The following is a 26,720-nucleotide window of genomic DNA, read 5'->3' as shown; positions in this document are numbered from 1 at the left end:
ATGGGTCATAAGGCCCAACGTCGATGCTGTGGGGGTAGGATTGGCCAATATTAACTTCTGATTGGTAAACCCATTTGCAGTATTTTATTCCTCAAACATAATGAACGGGGAATTACTTGACGTGCCAGCATGGCTGTGTAGAGAACTAAGACGTATCACAACAGGCAGTAACAACCAGTTAAATGTTTGTATGGTATTTGAAGTTGTTACAATCTTTTAGTCTCATAATATAAGAATAAAGTAAGAATGAGATGTTTTATTCTTGTGTCTAGTCTTCAAAAAGACTTGGAGTGCTCGCTTGAATGATGCTGATCACAGAAAAATTTGAAACACATTTTGAACACCATGAGCATTGCAAGAATGCAGGTTTGACAGTGACATTTCTCCATATGAATTTCACTTACGAAACAGAATTAAGATTGAAGATTTCACACATTGGCAATAAATTGACTGCTAACCATGTGTAATGGATCATCACTTTTCTAGAAACATCAATTTGTTAATCATTTTTGGTAAAGATACATAACATGATTTTCACTGGAAAGTTTCAAACAATTTTCTTATTGATTTATTCTTCTTCCTCAAATTTATTCAGCAGACAAACATGGCCAATGCTGTTTCAGTATGCAGTGAAATATATTTGTGTAGTAAACTTATGTGGGTCAGGGTAGACAAATAAAAAACAAAAATACAAGTAAGTGTGGGTTTCAAACACAGGGCACAAAGTCTGAAGCTGTGACGCTAGCCACTGTGCCACCGCTTCAGTTGTATTACTTATGCACTAAAAGGCACACAAAGTTCCTGAAACTTTGACTGCCATTTACTCTAAACAGTAGAGTGTCTACAGGTAAGTAAAGTGTTCGCTTATTTTGATCCCTCTTCAACTGAATGAAGTTTCTGGGAAGTCAGGGCATGGCACTTGCTGTGTTCTCCTCATTAGGTAGAAGCTATCCTTTGTAATATCGATGACCTAGGTCTCCAAAATCTGGATGCATATTATATTCCGTGTGAATGTTGCATCTGTTAGCTGTGACAGACTGTCTGAACAGGTAGGGAGAGGTGCAAGGAACACCAGTGATATATCTGACTAAAACAGAGCAAAGCAGCTGCCTCAAATATAATTGTGAAATGAATTATGAAACCAGCATTGTGGTGTGAACAGTCGCTGGAACAGCATAGTTTATATACTGAAATAAAGACATCAGGAAACCTGTTACACTAGACAGGGGGATCAATTTAAATAACGCTTGGCATATGGAAGTCAGTTTATTAGTGTCAGTGTCCATAACATTCTCCAGAGTCAGAAAATTCTGTATTTGTTGTTGACATGATCAGTACTAGCTCTTAAGAAAATGTATCTATCAAATGGTATATTAGGGTTCAGGAATGTAACTCGGCTACAAATAAGTGAGACGCTAAACAATAATTCAGTCTGGTCCAAGCAGTGAGCACACAACAGCAAAACAGAGCACCTGAAAGACAACTGGGTCCATCAATGAAATACCGTGCACAAAATGGAAGCACAATTAATCATAAAAAATTGGTACCTAGAAACATATTTGCTCAATTTTGTTTTCTTTACTTTGTTTTATTCACATTCTGTCAGTTGTGACTTTCTCTTACCAACAAATTTAATGACACTGTCATCACAGGTGCTCACTGAGCAAGTTTTGGCATTCCTCGCTGTGCTTTTACTGTGTCAAGTGGGCTGTGTTAATCCTTTCCTGGTTAACACATGTTTTACTGATATCAATATATAAGGTTGAAAACTCTTTCAGGATAGATACACCTCAACCAACAAAAATAATGTTCAATTCTGAATGTTGACAAGGTGGAACCAAAGTCCTACAAACTTAACCAGTTCTTTGTTCTTGTTTGAATCTAGGGTTTTCAAAGAAAAATGTTGGTTTGAAAGTCTTATCAGGATGACAAATGCAGCAATGCAGATACATAAAAAATTGACTCACCAAGCAGTGGCAGGGGAACACACACACAAAGGATTTACTTTTACAAGCTTTTGGAGCCAGTGGCTCCTTCTTCAGGCAGAAGGGTTGAAGGGGAAGGAAGAAGGGTGAAGGAAAAGTACTGGAGATGTTATAGAAGGGGTATACTTAAGAAAAGTCACCCAGTAGCCAAGGTGAGGGGAGATACATTGGACAGGATGAAAAGGAAATACTTATTGTTGGGGACTGCAACGGACAAGATTAGAAAACCTGGGAGCTTAAAGATGGAAGACAGGGTAATATGCAGACGGATTACTGCTTAATCATCATCCAGGAGTTAATAAGACTAAAAAGCCAAGTGCATTGTACACAACAGAGGTGGAGAGGGCATGAAAAATTGACACATCAGACAACAAAAGATGTAGAAAACTAAAATGGAGTGAAGCAAAGAGTAGTTACAGTGAACAAATGCTGAGACAGAAGAAATTAACATAAATTAAGGCCAGGCAGGTGATGAGAACCAAGGACATCTGTGGAGTTCTGAGAAACTGGTGTCTGGAGGAAGAATTCAGATGGTGCGTGTGGTGAAGCAGGTCCCCAGATCATGAATGACATGTTGTAGAGCATGCTCTGCAACAGGATATTGTGAGTTGCCAGTATACACCTATGCCCATTCATCATAATTGATAATTTGGTGGTAGTCTTGCTGATGTAGAAGACACTGTTTACTTAACAGCTAGTATATGACATGGGTTGTTTCTCAGGTGGCTCTCCCTTTGATAGTGTATGCTTTGCCTTGCCTTGTCTTGAGAAGACAAGGCTTTCTGTTTACGAGACGTGCTGATGTTGTATACTTGGCTAAACCACTGTAACGAGTTCTATAGGGGTGCACTTAATAACAGGTGGGCCACTCAGGGTGAATTTGCATGATGCCATTCCATTGATTGCCTCTTTATCTCTGGTGAAAAATGATGGAGACATGTTTCATCACCTTTTACAATTCTTCCAAGAAATTCATCTCCACCATTCTCACACTGTTCCAAAAGTTCACTGCATACCGTTTTTCTTGTTTCTTTGTGATCCACTGTCAATGTCCTGGGAACCCACCTGGCACAAACCTTTTTTAACACCAACACTTTCAGTATTCTGCAAACACTTCCTTCCCCTATCCCAACATAGCGTGACAACTCATTCACTGTGGTGCATCTGTCAGCAGTCGCCAATTCATTAATTCTCTGCACACTGTCTGGAGTGTGTGTAGTACGAGGCCTGCCGCTGTGAGGACAATCCTCAATATTGCCGTGCCCACTTTCATCATGTAACCTGCTTGCCCACTGACTAACTGTACTGTGATCAACAGAAGCATCTCCGTACACCTTTTTCAACCTCTTGTGCATGTTTCCCACTGTCTCGTTTTCACAGCACAGGAATTCTATGACAGCAAGTTGCTTCTGACGTACGTCAAGTGCAGCAGCCATCTTGAAGACATTCTGTGACGGCGCAACTCACGGGAACAGGTTGAACTAAGTTTGAAAACAAGCGGGAAGGATGTATCTACACACTGTAAAACTTTCATACATGCAGAATGAAAACTGTATTTTTACAAAGATAGTGTGCATTTCCTTTGGAGTGACCCGCATAGATGGCACAGTCCAGAGATTTCTTTTATCTAAGCACACTTCATAACACTGTATTCAACTAATTTATCAAAAAATCTAATGTAGTTTAATGTTTTCATTCTGACATGCATATAAATTATTTTCTTTTTGATTTTCCAAACTCTGTTGTATGTAAGCTGCTAAGGATGCCATCATGCATTCACAATGTGAAGTATTTTCTGCACAAAAAGAAGCAATAATAATTTCTAACTCTGAGACTAAAGCAAATCCCTCTGGTGACAAAAGTAAGTCAGTTTGTCAGTAGTACACTGATCGAGTCCTGTTTTGCTGCTAATGCAATGTGACACATCCCTGCTGCAATTCCTAATGCCCTTTCAATGTTTTAGCAGTTGAGTGTGCTGCATCATTGTAGGTGTTTTGAGGCATTATGAGTAACATCTTGGACAAACCTTGCTTCAGGATTGTGATCTTACTGATTCAGCAAGTATTCTTCATCTGAAGTATCATCACCTAATCATTTCCTTTTCCAAAATTCACTTGAAATAAAATTCTCAACTTCTCCCGCAGCTTTGTACGCAATGGAAACACCAAGGGTCAGGAGTATATTTTTCACATTGCCAGTCAGCAGGCGTGGATAAAGCTGCACACATTGCAAGACAGTTTTACAGGTCAATTAAGTTCTTCAGAAAAATGTTGTTGTTGTTGTGGTCTTCAGTCCCGAGACTGGTTTGATGCAGTTCTCCATGATACCCTATCCAGTGCAAGCTTCTTCATCTTTGAGTACCTACTGCAACCTACATCTTTCTGAATCTGCTTAGCCTATTCATCCTTTGGTCTCTCTCTACGATTTTCACCCATGATGCTCAGATTGTGTCCTATCAATAGATTCCTTCTCCTATCAAGTTGTGCCACAAATTCCTCTTCTCCTCAAGTCCGTTCAGTCCCTCCTTGTTAGTTACATGATCTACCCATCCAATCTTCAGCATTCTTCTGTAGCACCACATTTTGAAAGCTCTTCTTGTCCACACTATTTATCACCCATGTTTAATTTTCATACATGGCTACCCTCCATACAAATACTTTCAGAAATGTCTTCCTGACATTTAAATCTATACTCAATGTTAACAAATTTCTCTTCTTCAAAAACACTTTTCTTGCCATAGTGGGTTTACATTTTATACCCTCTCTACTTTGACTATCATCAGCTATTTTGCTCCGCAAATACCAAAACTTGTCTACTACTTTAAGTTTCTCATTTACTACTTTAATTCCCTCAGCAGCACCTCATTTAATTCAACTACATTCCATTATCCTCATTTTACTCTTGTTGATTTTCATCTTATATCCTCCTTTCAAGACACTGTCCATTACATTCAACTGCTCTTCCAAGTCCTTTGCTGTCTCTGACAGAATTACAATGTCATCGGCAAACCTCAGTTTTTACTTCTCCTACTTGGATTTCAATTCCTATTCCAAATTTTTCTTCTGTTTCCTTTAGTGCTTGCTCAATATACAGACTGAATAACATCAGGTATAAGCTACAACCCTGTATCACTCAATTCTCAACCACTGCTTCCCTTTCATGCCCCTCGCCTATTATAACTGCCATCTGGTTTCTGTACAAATTGTAAATTTTACCCACGCCAACTTCATAGTTTGAAAGGGAGTACTCTAGTCAACAATGTCAAAAGCTATCTCTAAGTCTACAAATGAGAGATTCATAGGTAGGGTCAGTATTGCCTCACATGTTCCACCATTTGTACAGAATCCAAACTGATCTTCCCCACAGTTGGTTTCTACCAGTTTTTCCATTCATCTGTAAGGAATTCATGGCAGTATTTTGCAGTAATGACCCATTAAACTGATAGTTCAGTAATTTTTACACCTGTCAACACCTGCTCTTATTGGAATTGAAATTATTATATTCTTCTGAAAATCTGTGGGTATTTCAGCTGCCTCATACATCTTGCTCACCAGATGTCACAGTTTTGTCAGGGCTGGCTCTCTCAAGGCTATCAGTAGTTCTAATGGAAAGTTGTCTATTCCCAGGGTCTTGTTTTGACTTAGGTCTTTCAGTGCTCTGACAAATTCTTCATGCAGTGTCATATCCCCAATTCATCTTCACCTACATTCTCTTCAATTTCCATAATATTGTTCTCAAGTACATCACCCTTGTATAGACCATCTATATACTCTTTCCACCTTTCTGCTTTCCCTTCTTTGCTTAGGACTGGTTTTCTATGCGAGCTCTTTCCTCCAAAAGTCTCTTTTTTTTGTAGGCAGTATCTATCTCAGCCCCTAGTGATATATATTTCTACATCCTTGCATTTGTGCTTTTGCCATCCCTGCTTAGCCGTTTTGCACTTCCTGTTGGTCTCATTTATGGGACGTTTGTAATCCTTTTTACCTGCTTCATTTACTGCATTTTTATATTTTCTTCTTTCATCAGTGAACTTCAATATCTCTTCTGTTACCCAAGGATTTCTACTACCCCTCACCTTTTTACCTACTTGATCCTCTGCAGCCTTCACTATTTCTTCTCTCAAACCTACCCATCCTTCTTCTACTCTATTTCTTTGCCCTGTTCTTGTCAATTGTTCCAATGCTCTCTCTGAAACACTCTACAACCTCTGGTTCTTTCAGCTTATCAAGGTCCCATCTCCTTAAATTCTTATCTTTTTGCAGTTTCTTCAGTTTTAATCTACAGTTCATAACCAATAAATTGTGGTCATTGCACATCTGCCCCTGAAATGTCTTACAGTTTAAAACCTGATTCCTAAATCTCTGCCATACCATTATATAATCTATCTGAAACCTTCCAGTGTCTCCAGGCCTCTTCCATGTATACAACCTTCTTTCAAGATTGTTAAACGAAGTGTTAGCTATGATTAAGTTACGCTCTGCACAAAATTCAACCAGGCAGCTTCCTCTATCATTCCTTCCCCCCCCCCCCCCCCCCACCACCACCACTGCCACCACATCCCTCCCAGTCTATATTCACCTACTACTTTTCCTTCCCTTACTTCTGCTACTATTGAATGCCATTCCCCAATGACTGTTAAATTTTCGACTCCTCTCACTATCTGAATAATCTCTTTTATGTCATCATACATTTCTTCAATCTCTTCATCATCAACAGAGCTAGTTGGCATATAAAATTGTACTACTGTGGTACATGTGGGCTTCATATCTATCTTGGCTACAATAATGCATTCACTATGCTGTTTGTAGTAAATTACAAGCATTCCTATTTTTTTCTTCATTATTAAATCTGCCCCTGCATTACCCCTATTTGATTTTGTATTTATTACCCTGTATTTACCTGACCAAAAGCCTTGTTCCTCCTATCCCCTAACTTCATTTTTATTAAACGTCGTAGACTCAGGTGACGAAAGTTACGAAATAACGACACGCTCATATACAGATGGCGACAGTATGGGAAAGTGTGTAATTTACATCGGCAGTCACATCTACATTTGAATTAGGTAAAGTAACAGCAAGTCGCTCATTAGAATCTCACCAACTGTTGGAAGCACTTAGTCGACTCATGGGCCAAATTAGAGAATTTTATTTATTTTACTTTTCGTGATAGCGTGACCTCTACGAATCTGCCTGATATGTGACTCGTTCCGTGTGCAGTGTTGCCAAGTATGTGGTGTAACTCTTGCTACCAATGTGAGGTTGCAATTAAAGGCGGCAAGTATTTGCGTACTGCAGATACGCAGGTACACTCGGTGTGAGATCGGAACTGATGACACATTCTGACTGAACGACTTGTGTGCCAGTAATTTATGAGTATGGTGGAGTATATGCTGGTGTAACATAGCACCACACATGCTAGCAGCATATAGTTTGCAGTAATGGGGTAATGTAGTGGACTGGTTCGAACAACGAACGTTAATGCACTTGTGTGATGTGGTAGACAACCAACAATATTGCGCCATTCGTGTCTTCAAAGAGTTTGATTGGCGACGTTTTCAAATGCAGGCGGTCGTGATAGATGTCGGCCGTGTTCTTGTAAGTTGCTAGCGTATGTTGTACCCCATGATGAAGACAATCTTGTGAGAGACAAGTGGTGCTTAGTAATAGTGGAGTGTTTTTCAGTTGTTACTCAGCTTTTGCAAAAACTGATCGTGAAGTATTTTACAGACTAAATCGTCAAAAGAAGGGCTCCTCACGTTAGTTTACAGGTATCTCTAGTACGTGTCATGAACAGTACAAAATGGTATGTACAAATAAATGAACAAAGGATTCATTTTTGTACTCTTTATTTGAAAGACCAACACATATGATGTAACTGATTGTGCTTCCTGAATGCCGTATGTCAGCGTTGTCTCAGCATACCCACCAGCTTTTGCTTTCCCCTCTTCCTGGCGACTTCCAGGGGAGTCTTGCCTTCCTCGTCCCGGGCCCCCCTGTCCGCCCCCGCCAGGAGGAGCTCAGCCGCCGCCTCTGCGTGGCCCCTCTCTGCCGCGAAGTGCAGCGGCGTCTGCCCCCACCAATCCCTGGCGTTGAGGTCAGCAGAGGCGCCGACCAGCAGCCGCACCACACCAGCGTGGCCACTCATTGCAGCCAAGTGCAGGGGCGTATACGCCCCCCATATGTTCGTGGCGTCGACCTTCGCGCCGGCGGCGACGAGGCAGCTGGCCGCCGCCACGTGACCCCTCTCTGCTGCCCAGTGCAGGGCGGTCCGGCTGTCCCCGCTCCAATCCTCCTTCAGCCCCATGTCCGCCCCCGCCGCCAGCAACTCGCACAGCTGCTTCACCGCGCCCTGCTTGGCCACCTGTATCAGCCTCCTCCCTCTCTCCTGTTGAGAGAGGCTCCTGCACATAACATCGACACTCTCTCACTCTACTACACAGACACACACACACACACACACACACACACACACACACACACACACACACACACACACACACACACACACACACACACACACCGAATGAAAGAAACCGTCACAAACTCCAACCTGCGACCAGGCCTGAATACACTTATGCCCAGCCACGAGTTAAAAATGTAGAAATCTTCCCTCTAGGATACAGATCAACCAGCGTATCGCAGAACATACATACCAGTATCCCATAATTGAAATCTGCATCCACTTCCCATTAAAAATTGGTGCACTGCATCTCATTACCAGCTGTTTCAACTTTTTCTCCTAATTCACTCCGAGGAGTCACCTGCTGTGACCTCAGCATCCTGTTGTTAGGCGATCTTTGAGCTTCTCTTTGCAGCAATCCCTTCCGACACTTGCGAAGAAAACACAGGCAACTAATGACATCTCTAATTACTGAAATACAACTTCCTGGTCTGTTAACAAAACGTAGGTTGCAACACGGGCAATATTATCGAAAGCGAGAGATGTGAATATTTGATCCAATACTGCGTTTATGTATTACTCCAAATCAATGTTGTCTTCATCAAAATATTTTCCACTACATGTGAATACATTTATTCCAGTGTTTGTTCCCCTGTGTGAAACAATTCTGCAAGTTTTGTTGTGATACCCTGTAGTTCTCTCAGCGATGCATTTCAAATCTCATCTGTGTGTGAAAAAGACAGCCCTTTAAGGTTCGTCTTAATTTCTAGGAACAAAATTTCACATCGGGTGATGGTGCAGCCAAGGGCGTCACCACAATATGGTTTGTAGCCAAACACTCACGAAGACGCAATGAATTCTAAGCAGATGCGTTATGGCAGTGCAGAAATCATTAACTGTTCCGCCACAAATCTGTAGGTTTTTTTTCGGATTGCGTCATGCTGCTGGCGTTGAGCTTGTAGGTTTTACTGCTTGCTGACCGTTTCACCTTGTGACAGGAATTTGTGGTGCACCAAACTGTTGAAATCGAAGAAATACACTCCTGGAAATGGAAAAAAGAACACATTGACACCGGTGTGTCAGACCCACCATACTTGCTCCGGACACTGCGAGAGGGCTGTACAAGCAATGATCACACGCACGGCACAGCGGACACATCAGGAACCGCGGTGTTGGCCGTCGAATGGCGCTAGCTGCGCAGCATTTGTGCACCGCCGCCGTCAGTGTCAGCCAGTTTGCCGTGGCATACGGAGCTCCATCGCAGTCTTTAACACTGGTAGCATGCCGCGACAGCGTGGACGTGAACCGTATGTGCAGTTGACGGACTTTGAGCGAGGGCGTATAGTGGGCATGCGGGAGGCCGGGTGGACGTACCGCCGAATTGCTCAACACGTGGGGCGTGAGGTCTCCACAGTACATCGATGTTGTCGCCAGTGGTCGGCGGAAGGTGCACGTGCCCGTCGACCTGCGACCGGACCGCAGCGACGCACGGATGCACGCCAAGACCGTAGGATCCTACGCAGTGCCGTAGGGGACCGCACCGCCACTTCCCAGCAAATTAGGGACACTGTTGCTCCTGGGGTATCGGCGAGGACCATTCGCAACCGTCTCCGTGAAGCTGGGCTACGGTCCCGCACACCGTTAGGCCGTCTTCCGCTCACGCCCCAACATCGTGCAGCCCGCCTCCAGTGGTGTCGCGACAGGCGTGAATGGAGGGACGAATGGAGACGTGTCGTCTTCAGCGATGAGAGTCGCTTCTGCCTTGGTGCCAATGATGGTCGTATGCGTGTTTGGCGCCGTGCAGGTGAGCGCCACAATCAGGACTGCATACGACCGAGGCACACAGGGCCAACACCCGGCATCATGGTGTGGGGAGCGATCTCCTACACTGGCCGTACACCACTGGTGATCGTCGAGGGGACACTGAATAGTGCACGGTACATCCAAACCGTCATCGAACCCATCGTTCTACCATTCCTAGACCGGCAAGGGAACTTGCTGTTCCAACAGGACAATGCACGTCCGTATGTATCCCGTGCCACCCAACGTGCTCTAGAAGGTGTAAGTCAACTACCCTGGCCAGCAAGATCTCCGGATCTGTCCCCCATTGAGCATGTTTGGGACTGGATGAAGCGTCGTCTCACGCGGTCTTCACGTCCAGCACGAACGCTGGTCCAACTGAGGCGCCAGGTGGAAATGGCATGGCAAGCCGTTCCACAGGACTACATCCAGCATCTCTACGATCGTCTCCATGGGAGAATAGCAGCCTGCATTGCTGCGAAAGGTGGATATACACTGTACTAGTGCCGACATTGTGCATGCTCTGTTGCCTGTGTCTATGTGCCTGTGGTTCTGTCAGTGTGATCATGTGATGTATCTGACCCCAGGAATGTGTCAAGAAAGTTTCCCCTTCCTGGGACAATGAATTCACGGTGTTCTTATTTCAATTTCCAGGAGTGTATTTACACCAGTCGTAAACAGTTCCCGAACTGATAGTATATTCGACAAAAGCAAAATGTAGTCTCTAAAAGGTTTGTTGAATTTGAGTCCGTTCCCATAGCCAAATGTAATCCAAACGCGATAATCCGCTTTTACGTCAAACAAATAATCGCCAATTCTACTAATACACCAATAACCTATCCAAGATGTGACCACAGACTAAATATCCCATTTACCTGGTGGACACATACTTTTCAGTCATGTTTACCTAGACAACAACAAAAAAGTCTTGCGAATCTCAGTTATAAAAAACGCAAACTGGCGAATTCCCCATTACTTTTGAGCACTACTCGTGTCGCAAGAGTTGTCGCGTTTAAGCGGACCGCATGAAAGGAAAGGCTTAAATTCTCCAGTACAGCTGCACTATGTTTTGTTTAAAAACCGTATCGGATGGAATGTATCCGCCAATTCTGGATGAAGTTGTAGACGAACACGCATTCACACCAAGAGGCATCCGCTTTTATCTTTCTAAGAGATACGGGAACGCTGGCATATGATTCCTGTTCCCGTGTTAGTGCAATTTACTCCGTAATGCCGTGTTTTTCTGGACAGGGCAGTCGTTGAGCTGGGAGTGGGCGCCGCCAGGCTGTGTGGCCAGACTGGGTCGCCGGGACAGCACTGTGGAGCGGAGAGGGCGCACGACTTGACGGACACACTGTACCGCGTCCAGGGCAGGCGGCGCCGTCTGCAGGCGACCCTCACAAGCGACGCCCCCTACCGCCTGTCAGCGACTGTCCGACACATTTCAGTATGTGCTCAAAGTATTTAAATAAAGTGTATTCCGTCTACGTACAATTGCGAGTAGTTTGTAATTTCGACCTGAGACCAGGTGTTTCACAGTCAGGAAGCAACCGCGTTCCTTCGAGCAGAGACCAGGTCGAATGTTAGACTGAGCTGACAGCCGTGTCTGCAGACGCAGGCGGCTGCGGCGTGGCGCACGCGAGCTGCAGGAAGGGCCGAGCGTCGGCCGGGCTGCCCCCTCTACTCGGCTGACTCGCCTGCAAGGGCTGCCGCCGTCTTCTCTGATGGCCGCACGGGCGCAATTGACAGACTTCGGCTGCGGAACGCCAGTCGGCGCTACACTAGGATTGTCGGTATTTTTAAAAATATGGAGTATCCAATACATCGATATTTATTAAAATCTCGATACGGACTCTCGATATCTTGAAAAAGTGTGTATCGGCGTACAAAATATCGGGACACTCCTGCGTATAAAAATAGTGGCTGCACATTGTATATAGACTGCTGGTTTTAGAGTTGTAGAAGTATCGACTTATTATTACATCTTCTGTACATCAACAAGCTAACAGGGTGTGAAACTTCCTGGCAGATTAAAACCGTGTGCCCGACCGAGACTCAAACTCGGGACCTTTGCACGTGGTAGAGCACTTGCCCGCGAAAGGCTAAGGTCCCGAGTTCGAGTCTCGGTCGGGCACACGGTTTTAATCTGCCAGGAAATTTCATATAAGCGCACACTCCGCTGCAGAGTGAAAATGTCATTCTGGTAACAGGGTCTGTACGTCGACAAGGAAAAACTTGCCGAAATTTTCCCGGATTCCCCACTTAAAAATACACTTTTTTCCGCATCAAAATACACTTTTTCCGTGTTAAGCGACACTATACTCTTCCTCGCCACTGTAAAACTCATCAATTCTCTGATTGTTATACCGTCGTAGAATTTCCCGGCCCTTTAGAAAACTAAACTCAGCGGCGAAAAAAAGTTTTGCAAGACCTTTGATGTGGTGCATATGTTCCTATTATGGAGGTATAAATTCGGATTCCACCAAACACCGCACGTTACTTTCCGATGCATTGAAATCGAGATTGCGGTAAGCTTTTGTAAGCCAGTCATAGCTCATGTCACGTGATCTCGCCAGCTGATGACGGCACACGACACGCGATGTAGTCAGCCAACAGCAACATCACTCGTAAGTAGCGCCAAGACACAAATAAGGAAAGATTAATATACACATTGTTCACTTATTACATTGGTCTCAAAGATTAACAAGCTGCAAGAGAAGCTAAGACCGCACATATAATGTTGATGATCTGTGCGCGTGTTACACTTTAAGACACATCACACTAAAGTGATAAAACTTTTAATAACGACCTAAATGTCTCATCTTCTGGGCTCGAAATTCCTCTAAATGGCCCGTCACCGAAGAGTTCATTTTTAAATGAAAGTCAAACGCTCTGTGATTTAATAAATTCATCGTACATAGTTCATCTTGCGTAAAAGGAAATTTACGCTGTACGTTTTTGAAACCACCATTCTCAGTATTTTCCCGCGACCTGTTAGAAATATGAGGTTCGTTTCAGCAGTTGACAGAGAGCGCCAGGTGGAAGAAGTCACCGCGCTTGCGCAGCTACGAAGACGCAGGAGGCCCTCATATTCATACGTGTAAAACACTAAAGGATCTTACATTATGCGATGAAAGAAACAAGACATCACAGGATTACTTCAAGAGCATCCGGATTTCGTGCACCACACTAAAATGCACAATTCACCTTAAAGCGCTCATTCCTAAGTCGAGATTCCGATGTAAATTTTCTTGCAGCATTAGTACTGCATTACATCATGTTTGGTTCTTTATTACGGCATAATACCATAAGTGGACTCGATGTGCAGCGAACAGTTTAAACTAGGCAATAGTGTGAAATTAAACACTTTGTTTCAAATAAACTGACTGCCTGAGCAGAAAAGATTATTAAAAGCCAAATCTCTTTAGCGAACCTTGTAAAATAACTTGATTCTTCTGCAAAGCGATTACTTCTTGACTGTCAGAAAGGTGGAAATAAAATCTGAAACTAGTAACATACTTTAGCCCTCCGTAATTATGCGAACGTATTTTAATTCAGTTGATAGCTCCCTGTCCCAAAAATCCGTTTTCATCATCATCATCATCATCATCATCATCATCATCATTTAAGACTGATTATGCCTTTCAGCGTTCAGTCTGGAGCATAGCCCCCCTTATACAGTTCCTCCATGATCCCCTATTCAGTGCTAACATTGGTGCCTCTTTTGATGTTAAACCTATTACTTCAAAATCATTCTTAACCGAATCCAGGTACCTTCTCCTCGGTCTGCCCCGACTCCTCCTACCCTCTACTGCTGAATCCATGAGTCTCTTGGGTAACCTTGCTTCTCCCATGCGTGTAACATGACCCCACCATCTAAGTCTGTTCGCCCTGACTGCTACATCTATAGAGTTCATTCCCAGTTTTTCTTTGATTTCCTCATTGTGGACACCCTCCTGCCATTGTTCCCATCTACTAGTACCTGCAATCATCCTAGCTACTTTCATATCCGTAACCTCAACCTTTTTGATAAGGTAACCTGAATCCACCCAGCTTTCGCTCCCATACAAAAAATCTGGTCGAAAGATTGAACGGTGCACATATAACTTAGTCTTGGTACTGACTTCCTTCTTGCAGAAGAGAGTAGATCGTAGCTGAGCGCTCACTGCATTAGCTTTGCTACACCTCGCTTCCAGTTCTTTCACTATGTTGCCATCCTGTGAGAATATGCATCCTAAGTACTTGAAACCGTCCACCTGTTCTAACTTTGTTCCTCCTATTTGGCACTCAATCCGTTTATATTTCTTTCCCACTGACATTACTTTCGTTTTGGAGATGCTAATCTTCATACCATAGTCCTTACATTTCTGATCTAGCTCTGAAATATTACTTTGCAAACTTTCAATCGAATCTGCCATCACAACTAAGTCATCTGCATATGCAAGACTGCTTATTTTGTGTTCACACATCTTAATCTCACCCAGCCAGTCTATTGTTTTCAACATATGATCCATAAATAATATGAACAACAGTGGAGACAGGTTGCAGCCTTGTCTTACCCCTGAAACTACTCTGAACCATGAACTCAATTTACCGTCAACTCTAACTGCTGCCTGACTATCCATGTAAAGACCTTTAATTGCTTGCAAAAGTTTGCCTCCTATTCCATAATCTTGTAGAACAGACAATAACTTCCTCCTAGGAACCCGGTCACATGCCTTTTCTAGATCTATAAAGCATAGACACAATTCCCTGTTCCACTCATAACACTTCTCCATTATTTGCCGTAAGCTAAAGATCTGGTCCTGACAACCTCTAAGAGGCCTAAACCCACACTGATTTTCATCCAATTGGTCCTCAACTAATACTCGTACTTTCCTTTCAACAATACCTGAGAAGATTTTACCCACAACGCTGATTAAAGAGATACCTATGTAGTTGTTACAATCTTTTCTGTTTCCATGTTTAAAGATTGGTGTGATTACTGCTTTTGTCCAGTCTGATGGAACCTGTCCCGACTCCCAGGCCATTTCAATTATCCTCTGTAGCCATTTAAGACCTGACATTCCACTGTATTTGATGAGTTCCGACAATTTCATCCACCCCAGCCGCTTTATTGCACTGCAATCTACTGACCATTTTTTCCACTTCCTCAAATGTGATCCTATTTCCATCATCATTCCTATCCCATTCTACCTCGAATTCTGAAACATTACTGATCGCATTTTCACCTACATTGAGCAACTCTTCAAAATATTCCCTCCATCTGCCCAAGGCATCCACAGGATTCACCAGCAGTTTTCCTGACCTGTCCAAAATACTTGTCATTTCCTTCTTACCTCCCTTTCGAAGACTGCTAATTACACTCCAGAATGGTTTTCCAGCAGCTTGACCCATAGTCTCCAACCTGTTTCCAAAGTCTTCCCACGATTTCTTCTTGTATGCTGCAATTATCTGTTTGGCTTTGTTTCTTTCTTCAACATAACTTTCTCTGTCTACCTGGTACCTGTAATTGACTACATTCAACTAACTGGTACCTTTCTGAGATCGCTGTTATGTACTTGTGCCTGATTTCCTTATCCTGAAGTTTCTCCACTCTTATCCTCCTACATATGGATCTGACCTCCTGCACTTTCGGCCTCACAATCCCAATTTCACTGCAGATTAAATAATGATCAGTGTCATCAAAGAATCCCCTGAATACACGTGTGTCCCTCACAGCCTTCCTGAATTCCTGATCTGTTATTATATAGTCAATGACAGATCTGGTTCCCCTGCCTTCCCAAGTATACCGGTGAATGTTCTTATGTTTAAAAAAGGAGTTTGTGATTACTAAGCCCATACTGGCACAGAAATCCAAGAGTTGCTTCCCGTTCCTGTTGGCCTCCATATCCTCTCCAAATTTACCCATAACCTTTTCATACCCTTCTGTTCGATTTCCAATCCTGGCGTTAAAATCACCCATGAGCAGAACACTGTCCTTGTCCTTTACTCTAACAACTACATCACCGAGTGCCTCATAAAAACTATCCATCTTATCTTGATCTGTCCCTTCACAATGCGAATATACTGACACAATCCTAATTTTCTTGCAAGACACTGTCAAATCTATCCACATCAGTCGTTCGTTTACATACCTTATTGCAACTACACTGGGTTCCATTTCTTTCCTGATGTAAAGCCCTACACCCCATTTTGCTATTCCTGCTTTGACTCCTGACAGGTAGACCTTGTATTCTCCCACTTCCTCTTCTTTCTCACCCCTTACCCGAATGTCACTAATAGCTAAAACGTCCAGCCCCATCTTACTTGCAGCCTCTGCCAGCTCTACCTTCTTCCCAGAGTAGCCCCCATTGATATTAATAGCTCCCCATCTCATTACCATTTGTTTGCCAAGTCGTATCTTAGGAGTCCCTGGTTTGTCAGTTAGAGGTGGGACTCCGTCACCTCCAAAGGTCCGAGGCATTTTGCTCTGATTGTTGCCAGCATCATATTTAAAGTACCAGGGAAGCAGGTTGCTAGCCTTACTTGCCCCGAGTCCCATTGGGTTTTACCCCTAACGGCTAAGGGACTAACCGGTGGATTTGGTAGTCTTTGCCATATGAGCACAAAGGTGACCACGACTCAGAATATGTCCGAGATGCCCAGCCTTATTCCAAAGTAACTGGTATCCCGACTGTCGGGACCACTTACTTGGCCACTCGTACGTTGCCCGTGGTTCATGAACTAGGACATAACTACAGGAACCCACACCATGAACCACAAATCCGTTTTGTTTTAATTTAACGTGAGAGCAATAAACGAAGAGGAAACAGTAAAACCGCTGAACGTACACACAGGCCACGTGGAGGCTACCCACCCGCCCACCACAGCTCTGGCTGCTCTCTGCATCAGCCCCGGGTCCACCGCATTTCCCAAGGGCGGCGACGTCAGATGGCGGCTCCCAGCCACACTTCTGTAACCACAACAGGGAGGAGGGACTGCTCATACGTGACTCTGCTCATACGTGACTCAACTGCGCATGCGCGAGAGACAGCCCGCAACTGTTCAATCGAATCCAATTCAAACAGTCGTCACGTGACGCTCATCGGAAGCAATTTGTTGTAATCGGGCTCTGCACAGTCTTCCTAAAGACTTCCACATACTTTGCTGTTGGCAGAAGCTTGTATGAGCACTGTGTTTTGTTGTTGTATGTGGCGCATTTCCTTCGAAACTAAAGTTTTATTGTCGTTTCTTTTCTGTCGTTCATGTTTTGTTGCTGCAGTATTATTCTGCAGTGGCAGGGTACAGTAGTATCCTTTCTTACAATAGTTGTTCTTACCAATCAAAATCACAAAAATTTAACTGAAAACTAAAACAGAAAAATTTCCGGCAATTCTAAACCAATACCTGGTTTTTGCTGGTTTCCTCCCAGATGAAAAACTTCCCAGGTTTTTCCCGGATCTCCCGGTTGTCCCTTAGCTAGCAGCCTGCCTATCCCCTTTACAGCGAGAGTTTAAAACGTTGGACGTTCAGGCATACCGATAAACACTTTGCTAAAAATGGTACCTGCACGCAGGTGGCACAATGAAAGGCATGTGATGGGTCCATGGTCCGCTTTAGTCACACAGCAGGTTTGCCCAGAACACTTCATGCCCACTTCCCTGCTTTTCCATTTCTGCAAAGGACAGGGACCTACCAGCTGCAGCGTCGAAATTCTGCTTTTTCCGTTGGCTCTGGTAATATCAATGCCTTAACGCAGCAGTATGTCAAGTGTTAATCTGGTCGGTAAATTGGTTGGAAATCTATTGTGCTGCGAGAAGTTGGAGGTGCTCTGCCCCCCTACGATTCTTTCTCGAGTGCGCCATCTTGCAAGGGCAGTAGGCAGTAGTTACCTCAAAGCAAACGAGAGCAGGAAAATAGGCGTAAGAGAACTACAGCTGTACTACGAGCACTACTTCTGACCAATGGCTGGTTAAAGCAAGTTTCTTTTGCTCGTTCCTGGTCTGCGCATAAAAATCATACTCCCTTAGAGCAAACTATCCCTCCTGAAAGGAGTGCGACATTGTGATTTGTATCATTGGAAAATTCAGCCTCTAGATGTTTTGTTTGTTGTGTGCCTATAAAACGTATTATCGCATTATCTGCACGTGCACCTCGAAGGAAGACCAGTTTCACGGTTTAAGGTCAACGGCAGTGTTCACCTTCGATCTCGATGGTGCGAACCTTTGTGACCACCGGGATGCGCTGTTTTTCATTTGGTGCTTGTGGTTCAAGTTAATTATCTGTCCTGAACATTTCTCTAATGTCGACGATGTCTATTTTGTTATGTGTAATACGTGTGTCTCATAGGAGGTTTATATCTGTACCTCTTGGACACTCACTTTCTGTACCCCTCCTCATGAAGATGGTGAAACATTAGCAGCTAATATTTTTCCCCATCACAACTGTTAATAATATGCAATGAGCCTCACTGAAGACTGAATGTGAGATCTCGCACTCAAGAGGTTCCCTGTGAGAACTTCCATACAGTTGTATACTCATTCACGTGACATGTAGGTTTCATTGAATAACAGTGCACTGAAACCGTGGCTCCGAACCCACTTCCTTCGGAACTAATTTCTAAGATACGTAAACACCATCAAGAGCAGCAGTTACATTAAATACACATATAAAACGAAGAAATAATTTTTCCTGACAACTGTAAGCTAAGCTTTATCGAAAATTTCAAAAATGCTTAAATTAGACGTTTTTAGTGTAACATTTGGTTGACGCGGCACCGAGTGTACAAGTCGGCAGCACTCACCGCAGGCGAGAGACGGCCGCGTCGTCTGGTGGCGGCGGAGTGTGGCGGGCAGCCGCGGCAGGAGAGCGTCCGGGGTCGCCGAGTGGCGGTGCTGGGACTGCTGGAGCCACGGCCCGCACTGCAAACAGGGGGCGGCTGTTCAGAGTGGGGCACAAACCACAGCCCGAACGTAGGGGACAGCGACTGTGCTGCACTGACAGCACGACTGCCGGGCAGAACTTTGGAAGCAGTTCAAGTCAGCTAGCTGTGACTTGCTTCTGAGGTTATTTGGAACCTAATGTATGGAAGCGGAATATCACTAACAGAGGAGGGGGGAGGGGGGGGGGACATAGGGGGAACAATCAGCCAAGTTCAGTTATCAACTTACGAGGGTCGTTCATTAAATAATGCCCCACTTTTTTTTCCCTCATAACGTAAGAGTCAGAATTTGGTGACATACATCAACACGTCTTGCCCGTGTCCACTGTAAGACTGACACACTCGTCCTCTTCAAAGTCTGTTTCCCATAGAAAATCTTTAAGCGGCCCAAAGAGATGGAAGTCCGAGGGTGCCAGGTCCGGCCTGTAGCGTGGATGAGGCAATGCGTTCCCGGGACTTGTGTGTGGGTGTGCATTATCGTAATAGAGCAAGATTTCTGCTGGATTCTTGTCCCATTGAACACGTCGGAAATGTTTCTTGTGTGAGTCTTCTCATGTGGCCCTGAATTGATGGTTGACCCCCTTGCCATCACATCCACAGAAATGATGGCATCACAATCCCAGAAGACTGTCACAATGACTTTTCTGGCAGAGGGGTTCGTCTCTAATTTCTTCTTCTGTCACAAATGAGGGCGATGCCACTCCATGGATTGCCTTTTTGTTTCTGGCGCAAAGTGGTGCTCCCAGCTTTCGTCCCCCGTAACAATCCGTGAGAGAAAGGCGTCCCCGTCTGTCTCAAAACGCTCTAATACACTCCTGGAAATTGAAATAAGGACACCGTGAATTCATTGTCCCAGGAAGGGGACACTATATTTACACATTCCTGGGGTCAGATACATCACATGATCACACTGACAGAACCACAGGCACATAGACACAGGCAACAGAGCATGCACAATGTCGGCACTAGTACAGTGTATATCCACCTTTCGCAGCAATGCAGGCTGCTATTCTCCCATGGAGACGATCGTAGAGATGCTGGATGTAGTCCTGTGGAACGGCTTGCCATGCCATTTCCACCTGGCGCCTCAGTTGGACCAGCGTTCGTGCTGGACGTGAAGACCGCGTGAGACGACGCTTCATCCAGTCCCAAACATGCTCAATGGGGGACAGATCCGGAGATCTTGCTGGCCAGGGTAGTTGACTTACACCTTCTAGAGCACGTTGGGTGGCACGGGATACATGCGGACGTGCATTGTCCTGTTGGAACAGCAAGTTCCCTTGCCGGTCCAGGAATGGTAGAATTTTTTTTTTTTTTTTTTTTTTTTTTTTTTTGATTGGGTTTAAGGGCGCTCAACTACTGAGGTCATTAGCGCCCAGTCACAGTTGTTAGAGCACAAGGGATCTAGTAAAACTCAAGGGGGACACCAGAAAGACCTGACAAAGATGCAGATAAAATAAGTAAAAAGGTTAGATGTCTTTGGACAAGCCAGTCAAAGTTATAAAACGCAGAACACGAGCAGCTGCTCGAGCGTCATCAGCTAAAATATCCGGTAAGGTAGACGGCAGGGACAGAACAACACGAAATTGACTAAAACGGGGACACGACAATAAAACATGGCGCACTGTTAAGGCCTGTCCACAAGGGCACTGCGGGGCTGGGTCACCGGAGAGCAGGTAGCGGTGGCTAAACCGGCAATGACCAATTCTCAACCTGGTCAGAAGGACATCCTCGCGCCGAGATGGTCGGGAGGATGTTGTCCAAGGAGTTGGGAGCGGTTTTACTGCCCGGAGCTTGTTTCCTTGGAGGGATGACCAAGCATCCCACCACAACGACACAAGCCTCTTACATACATCCCCCCGAACGTCCGATGACGGGACACAATGGGAGGCTCGCCGAGGCAGGAGGACTGCAGCCTTGGCTGCAGCATCCGCAGCCTCATTCCCAGGCACTCCTACATGTCCGGAAACCCACAGAAAGCTGACAGAACCACCATTATCAGCGAAAGAATGGAGGGACTGCTGTATCCGTTGAATCAAGGGATGGACCGGATAGGGAGCTCCAAGGCTCTGAAGAGCACCGAGTGAGTCAGAGCAGAGTACATACGATGAATGGCGGTGGCGGCGGGCATACTGAACGGCCTGATGGAGAGCAAAAAGCTCGGCCATAAAGCTGGAACATTGGTCGAGGAGCCGGTATTTGAAGGTGGCGGTCCCGACGACAAAGGCACAGCCGACACCATCGTCGGTTTTGGAGCCATCGGTGTAAATAAAGGTGTGTCCGGCAAGTCGAGCACGAAGTTCGACAAACCGTGAGCAATACACTACAGCCGGAGTACCCTCCTTCGGGAGTGAGCTGAGGTCGAGATAAAGATGAACCGGAGCCTGGAGCCAAGGTGGTGTCGGGCTCTCACCCTCTCTGAAGGTGGTAGGGAGGGCAAAATCCAATTGTCGAAGCAAGCGACGGAAGCGGACTCCGGGGGGCAGCAGGGCAGACACATACAACCCGTACTGACGATCGAGAGAATCGGCGAAAAAGGACTGGTAAGAGGGGTGGTCGGGCATAGACAACAGCCGGCAGGCATACCGACACAGCAGTACGTCGCGCCGGTAGGTCAACGGTAACTCGGCAGCTTCAGCATAAAGACTCTCGACAGGACTAGTGTAGAAGGCTCCGGTCGCAAGACGTAACCCCCGATGGTGGATGGAGTTGAGCCGGCGTAAGAGGGATGGCCGAGCGGACGAGTAGACGAAGCTCCCATAATCCAGCTTCGATCGGACTATGGACCGATACAAGCGAAGCAGGACAGTGCGATCCGCTCCCCAAGATGAACCACTAAGAACTCTGAGGACATTAAGGGAACGTGTACAACGGGCCGCCAAATAATTGACATGTGGAGACCAACACAGTTTCCTGTCCAACGTGAGCCCTAGAAACTTAGTTGTGTCCACGAATGGGAGAACTACGGGACCGAGATGTAAGGATGGCGGAAGGAACGCTTTATATCGCCAAAAGTTAATACAAACCGTCTTCTCTTCAGAGAACCGGAAGCCATTTGCCACGCTCCATGAGTATAGGCTGTCGAGACAACGCTGAAGGCAGCGCTCCAGGAGGCATGTTCTCTGGGCACTGCAGTAGATCGTGAAGTCATCGACAAAGAGAGAGCCTGAGACATTAGGTGGAATGCAATCCATAATTGGATTGATCGCGATGGCAAAAAGGGCTACGCTCAAGACGGAGCCCTGAGGCACTCCGTTCTCCTGGAGGAAGACGTCGGACAATACGGAACCCACACGTACCCTAAACGTTCGATCCGTTAAAAAGGAATCAATAAAAAGGGGCAAGCGACCGCGTAGGCCCCACCTGTGCATAGTGCGGAGGATACCTCCCCTCCAACAGGTATCATAAGCCTTTTCCAAGTCGAAGAACACAGCTACCGTTTGGCACCTTCGCAAAAAGTTGTTCATGATGAATGTCGACAAGGTCACAAGGTGGTCAACAGCGGAGCGCCGGCGACGAAAGCCGCATTGGACATTAGTAAGTAGTCGTCGAGATTCAAGAATCCAGACTAATCGAGCATTAACCATGCGCTCCATCACCTTACAGACACAGCTTGTAAGAGAAATGGGGCGGTAACTAGAAGGAAGGTGTCTATCCTTCCCAGGTTTGGGTATAGGAACAACAACGGCGTCACGCCAACGCATGGGGACTTTACCTTCGGTCCAGACGCGATTGTAGGTACGAAGAAGGAAGCTTTTGCCCGCCGGAGAAAGGTGTGCCAACATCTGAACGTGAATGGCATCTGGCCCCGGAGCAGAGGACCGGGACAGTGCAAGCGCACGTTCGAGTTCCCGCATAGTAAAGGGGGCATTATAAGTTTCCAGATTCAGCGAGTGGAAGGAAGGTCGCCGAGCCTCTTCTGCCTCTTTCCTGGGAAGGAAGGCAGGATGGTAATGGGCGGAGCTTGAAACCTCCGCGAAAAAGCGGCCAAAGGCGTTGGAGACAGCCACAGGATCAACAAGGACCTCATTACCTGAGGTCAGGCCAGGTACCGAGGAGTGGGCCTTAATGCCCGACAGCCGGCGCAGGCTACCCCAAACGACGGAAGAGGGAGTAAAACTGTTGAAGGAGCTGGTGAAAGAGGCCCAACAAGCTTTTTTGCTGTCTTTGATGACTCGACGGCATTGCGCTCGGAGTCGTTTGTATTCAATACAATTCGCCAACGTAGGATGGCGGCGAAAGGTGCGTAAAGCACGTCGCCGAGCACGGATAGCGTCCCTACAAGCCTCGTTCCACCAGGGGACGGAAACGCGACGTGAAGAAGAAGTTGTATGAGGAATGGAACGTTCGGCAGCATTGATGATAACGGCCGTGAGGTATTCGACCTGACTGTCGCAACTAGGAAAATCGTGGTCCGGAAAGGTCGCCAGGGAGGAGTAAAGTCCCCAGTCAGCTTGCAGTATGTTCCAGCTCGAAGGACGTGGGGATGGGGTGTGGTGCAGGAGACGAACGACACAGGGGAAGTGGTCGCTCGAATAGGTGTTAGAAAGGACATACCACTCGAACCGACGGGCCAGAGTGGTAGAACAGATCGAGAGGTCCAAGTGGGAGTAGGTATGAGTAGAGTCCGAGAGGAAAGTCGGGGCGCCGGTATTGAGGCAGACAAGATTGAGATGGTTGAAGACATCCGCCAAGAGTGAGCCTCTTTGACAGGATGCAGGAGAGCCCCAAAGGGGATGATGGGCATTGAAGTCGCCAAACAATAAGAACGGCGGGGGGAGCTGAACGATCAGGTGCATCATGTCAGCCCGACTAACAACAGATGACGGTGGAGTGTAGATGGTACAAACTGAAAAAGTAAAAGCAGAAAGAGTAATGCGGACAGCTATTGCTTGGAGTGGGGTGGTCAATGGGATAGGATGGTAATAGACATCGTCCCGAACGAGCAACATGACCCCACCATGAGCTGGGATACCGTCCACAGGGGTGAGGTCATACCGCTCCGAGGTATAGTGGGTAAAGGCAATACGGTCAGTCGGGCGCAACTTGGTTTCCTGGAGACCAAGGACGAGCGGACAGTGCAGGCGGAGGAGCAGTTGTAATTCCTCCCGATTAGATCGAATACCTCTTATGTTCCAGTGTAAGAAGGCCATCGCTAGTCAAAAAAGAGGGGGAACGAGACGGGGGAAGAGCTGGTCACCTCGACGGCCGCGGAGGGCCAGGTTTCGAGGGAACAACGCTACAACCGGCGGGAGGCGGATCCTGTTCCATCGAGTCGTCGCCAGCTGCGGCCGCTGTCCCGTGTTGTGTAGTTTGGGCAGCATCATTTGCCGGCGAGGGGCCAGCTGAGCGCCTGGCAGCTGAGCGTCCCGGCGAAACTGAGGACGGCCGGGAGCGGCAACTTACGGATGGAGCATCAGACGAAACGCGCTGGGGTGGAGAGGGGGATAGAGATTTCTTCTTGGAGGCCTTCTTGGAAGGCCGAGGAGGCACAGGGATGGTGGGCTGGACCCGAAGAACGTCCTCACGCGCGGGGTCCGTTTTGGAACGCCGGACCTCAGAAGCTGGGGTCCGGGACGTTTCCCCGATGGACGCCTGAGAAGAGGAACGCTTCTCAGGTGGCGTGGGTGGAGGAGGAGGAGGAGGAGGAGGAGGAGGAGGAGGAGGAGGAAGGGTGGCCCCTGGGGCAGAGGGGGTGGGGGCCATGGGGGAGGAGGATTTGGAAGGGAGGGATTTGGGAGGCGGAGGCGGAGCCCCCTGATGGGCGGAGGAGGCGTAGGGGGGACAGGATAGGGGTGAGGATACCGCGGAAGGAGTGGACACAACTGAGGCAAAAGAAGTAGTCAATGGCACGGGATGAAGACGGTCATACTTCTTCTTGGCCTCAGTATAGGAGAGCCGATCCAAAGTTTTGATTTCTTGTATCTTCTTCTCCTTCTGATAGGCAGGGCATTCTGAGGATCTAGGCGAGTGGACGCCAGGACAATTAATGCACCGAGGTGGTGGGGTGCATGTATGTTCCTCACGAAGAGGGCGGCCACAATCGCCACAAAGGGGCTCAGCCTCACACCGTGAGGACATGTGCCCAAAACGCAAACACCTAAAACATCGCATAGGAGGCGGGACGTAGGGTCGCACGTCACACCGGTAGCACATCACCTTTACCTTCTCCGGGAGAACGTCCCCCTCGAAGGCGAGGATAAAGGCCCCAGTGTCAATGCGACGGTCTTTGGGGCCGCGCTGGACTCGCCGGACGAAATGCACGCCTCGGCGCTCCAGGTTGGCCCTGAGCTCCTCATCAGATTGTAGCAGGAGGTCACGATGAAAAATCACCCCCTGCGTCCTATTTAGTGCCAGATGTGGGACAATGGATACGGGGATGTCCCCTAGGCGGTCGCACGCCTGGAGCGCCGCCAACTGTGTGGCGGAGGTGGTCTTGATAAGAACGGACCCTGAACGCATCTTGCTGAGAGCCTCGACTTCCCCAAAGACGTCCTCAATGTGCTGAACAAAGAACATCGGCTTGGAGGTGGCGAATGTCCCCCCATCGGTTCGAGAACAGACCAAATAGCGGGGGAAGTACTTCGCCCCAAGCCGGCGGGCCTGTCCCTCCTCCCATGGAGTGGCCAAGGGGGAAGGGGCAGGAGAACCTGGACTTGAAACGGTACCTTTTCGTTTGAAAGACTCGGCCACAGAGCGACCTGATACATGCTGACGTTTCATCTGCGAAACGTCCGCCCCGATACCACCCACTCCGACCAGGGGCTCTCCCCACGGGCGCCACCCAGCCGCAGCAAGGGCCACCTGGCAGGATGACCATTGCCGGGAGTCCTGATGCCCCAAGGAGACAGGCATCTACTCCTTGGCCAACGTGGGGAGGGTGCAGCTCAGGTATCGGCAGTACGATCCCTGTGTTGTCAGGGGGCTACAACCTAGAGGGTACATGACGACCCCACCACAACGGGCTGGCTACCGTGCTGGATTTCTGGTGCCATGGAAAGTCCATCATGATCGCTGGGGCAGATGGAGATGCACTATGGGCGTAACTTGGACAACCCATCAGGCGTTTAGGCCCAATTTGAGGGATAGTGGGTATGGTTACAACGCCGGTGCAATACTGAGTGCCAAGGTCTTAGAGCACTTAGGACCTGTGGTACACCACGTAAGGTGTCCTTCCCCAAAAGGCTCGTACTTCAGAAGAATTTTGAAAAAGGTAGGTCAAACCCCAAGGGGGACCATCACATGAAAGGCCGAAACGGTTGAAACTCCTTTTAGTCGCCTCTTACGACAGGCAGGAATACCTCGGGCCTATTCTTACCCCGGACCCGCGGGGGGGGAATGGTAGAACGATGGGTTCGATGACGGTTTGGATGTACCGTGCACTATTCAGTGACCCCTCGACGATCACCAGTGGTGTACGGCCGGTGTAAGAGATCGCTCCCCACACCATGATGTCGGGTGTTGGCCCTGTGTGCCTCGGTCGTATGCAGTCCTGATTGTGGCACTCACCTGCACGGCGCCAAACACGCATACGACCATCATTGGCACCGAGGCAGAAGCGACTCTCATCGCTGAAGACGACACGTCTCCATTCGTCCCTCCATTCACGCCTG

General features: G+C 46.9%; 1 protein-coding gene across 3 annotated transcripts in view; it reads right to left on the bottom strand.

The window, feature by feature from the left end:
- Positions 1 to 7,877: 7,877 nt before the first annotated feature.
- The window catches only part of LOC126213537 (speckle-type POZ protein-like), a 679,117-nt gene continuing 660,274 nt past the window's right edge, over positions 7,878 to 26,720 (bottom strand). For 2 of the 3 annotated variants that reach the window (XM_049941384.1, XM_049941383.1), the window contains exon 4: positions 7,878 to 8,385. In XM_049941384.1, coding sequence (XP_049797341.1) covers positions 8,080 to 8,385 — 306 coding nt within the window. In that variant the 3' untranslated portion in view covers positions 7,878 to 8,079. Of the gene's footprint in view, positions 8,386 to 18,969; positions 19,088 to 26,720 lie in introns of all 3 variants that reach the window. The other variant, XM_049941382.1, reaches the window with a different exon arrangement.

The sequence above is a fragment of the Schistocerca nitens genome, chromosome 11 (genome assembly GCF_023898315.1).
Source record: "Schistocerca nitens isolate TAMUIC-IGC-003100 chromosome 11, iqSchNite1.1, whole genome shotgun sequence".
In the NCBI taxonomy this organism is placed as follows: Eukaryota; Metazoa; Arthropoda; class Insecta; order Orthoptera; family Acrididae; genus Schistocerca; species Schistocerca nitens.
Note: the sequence above shows the minus strand (reverse complement) of the source record. Positions and strands in the feature narration are given on the sequence as shown.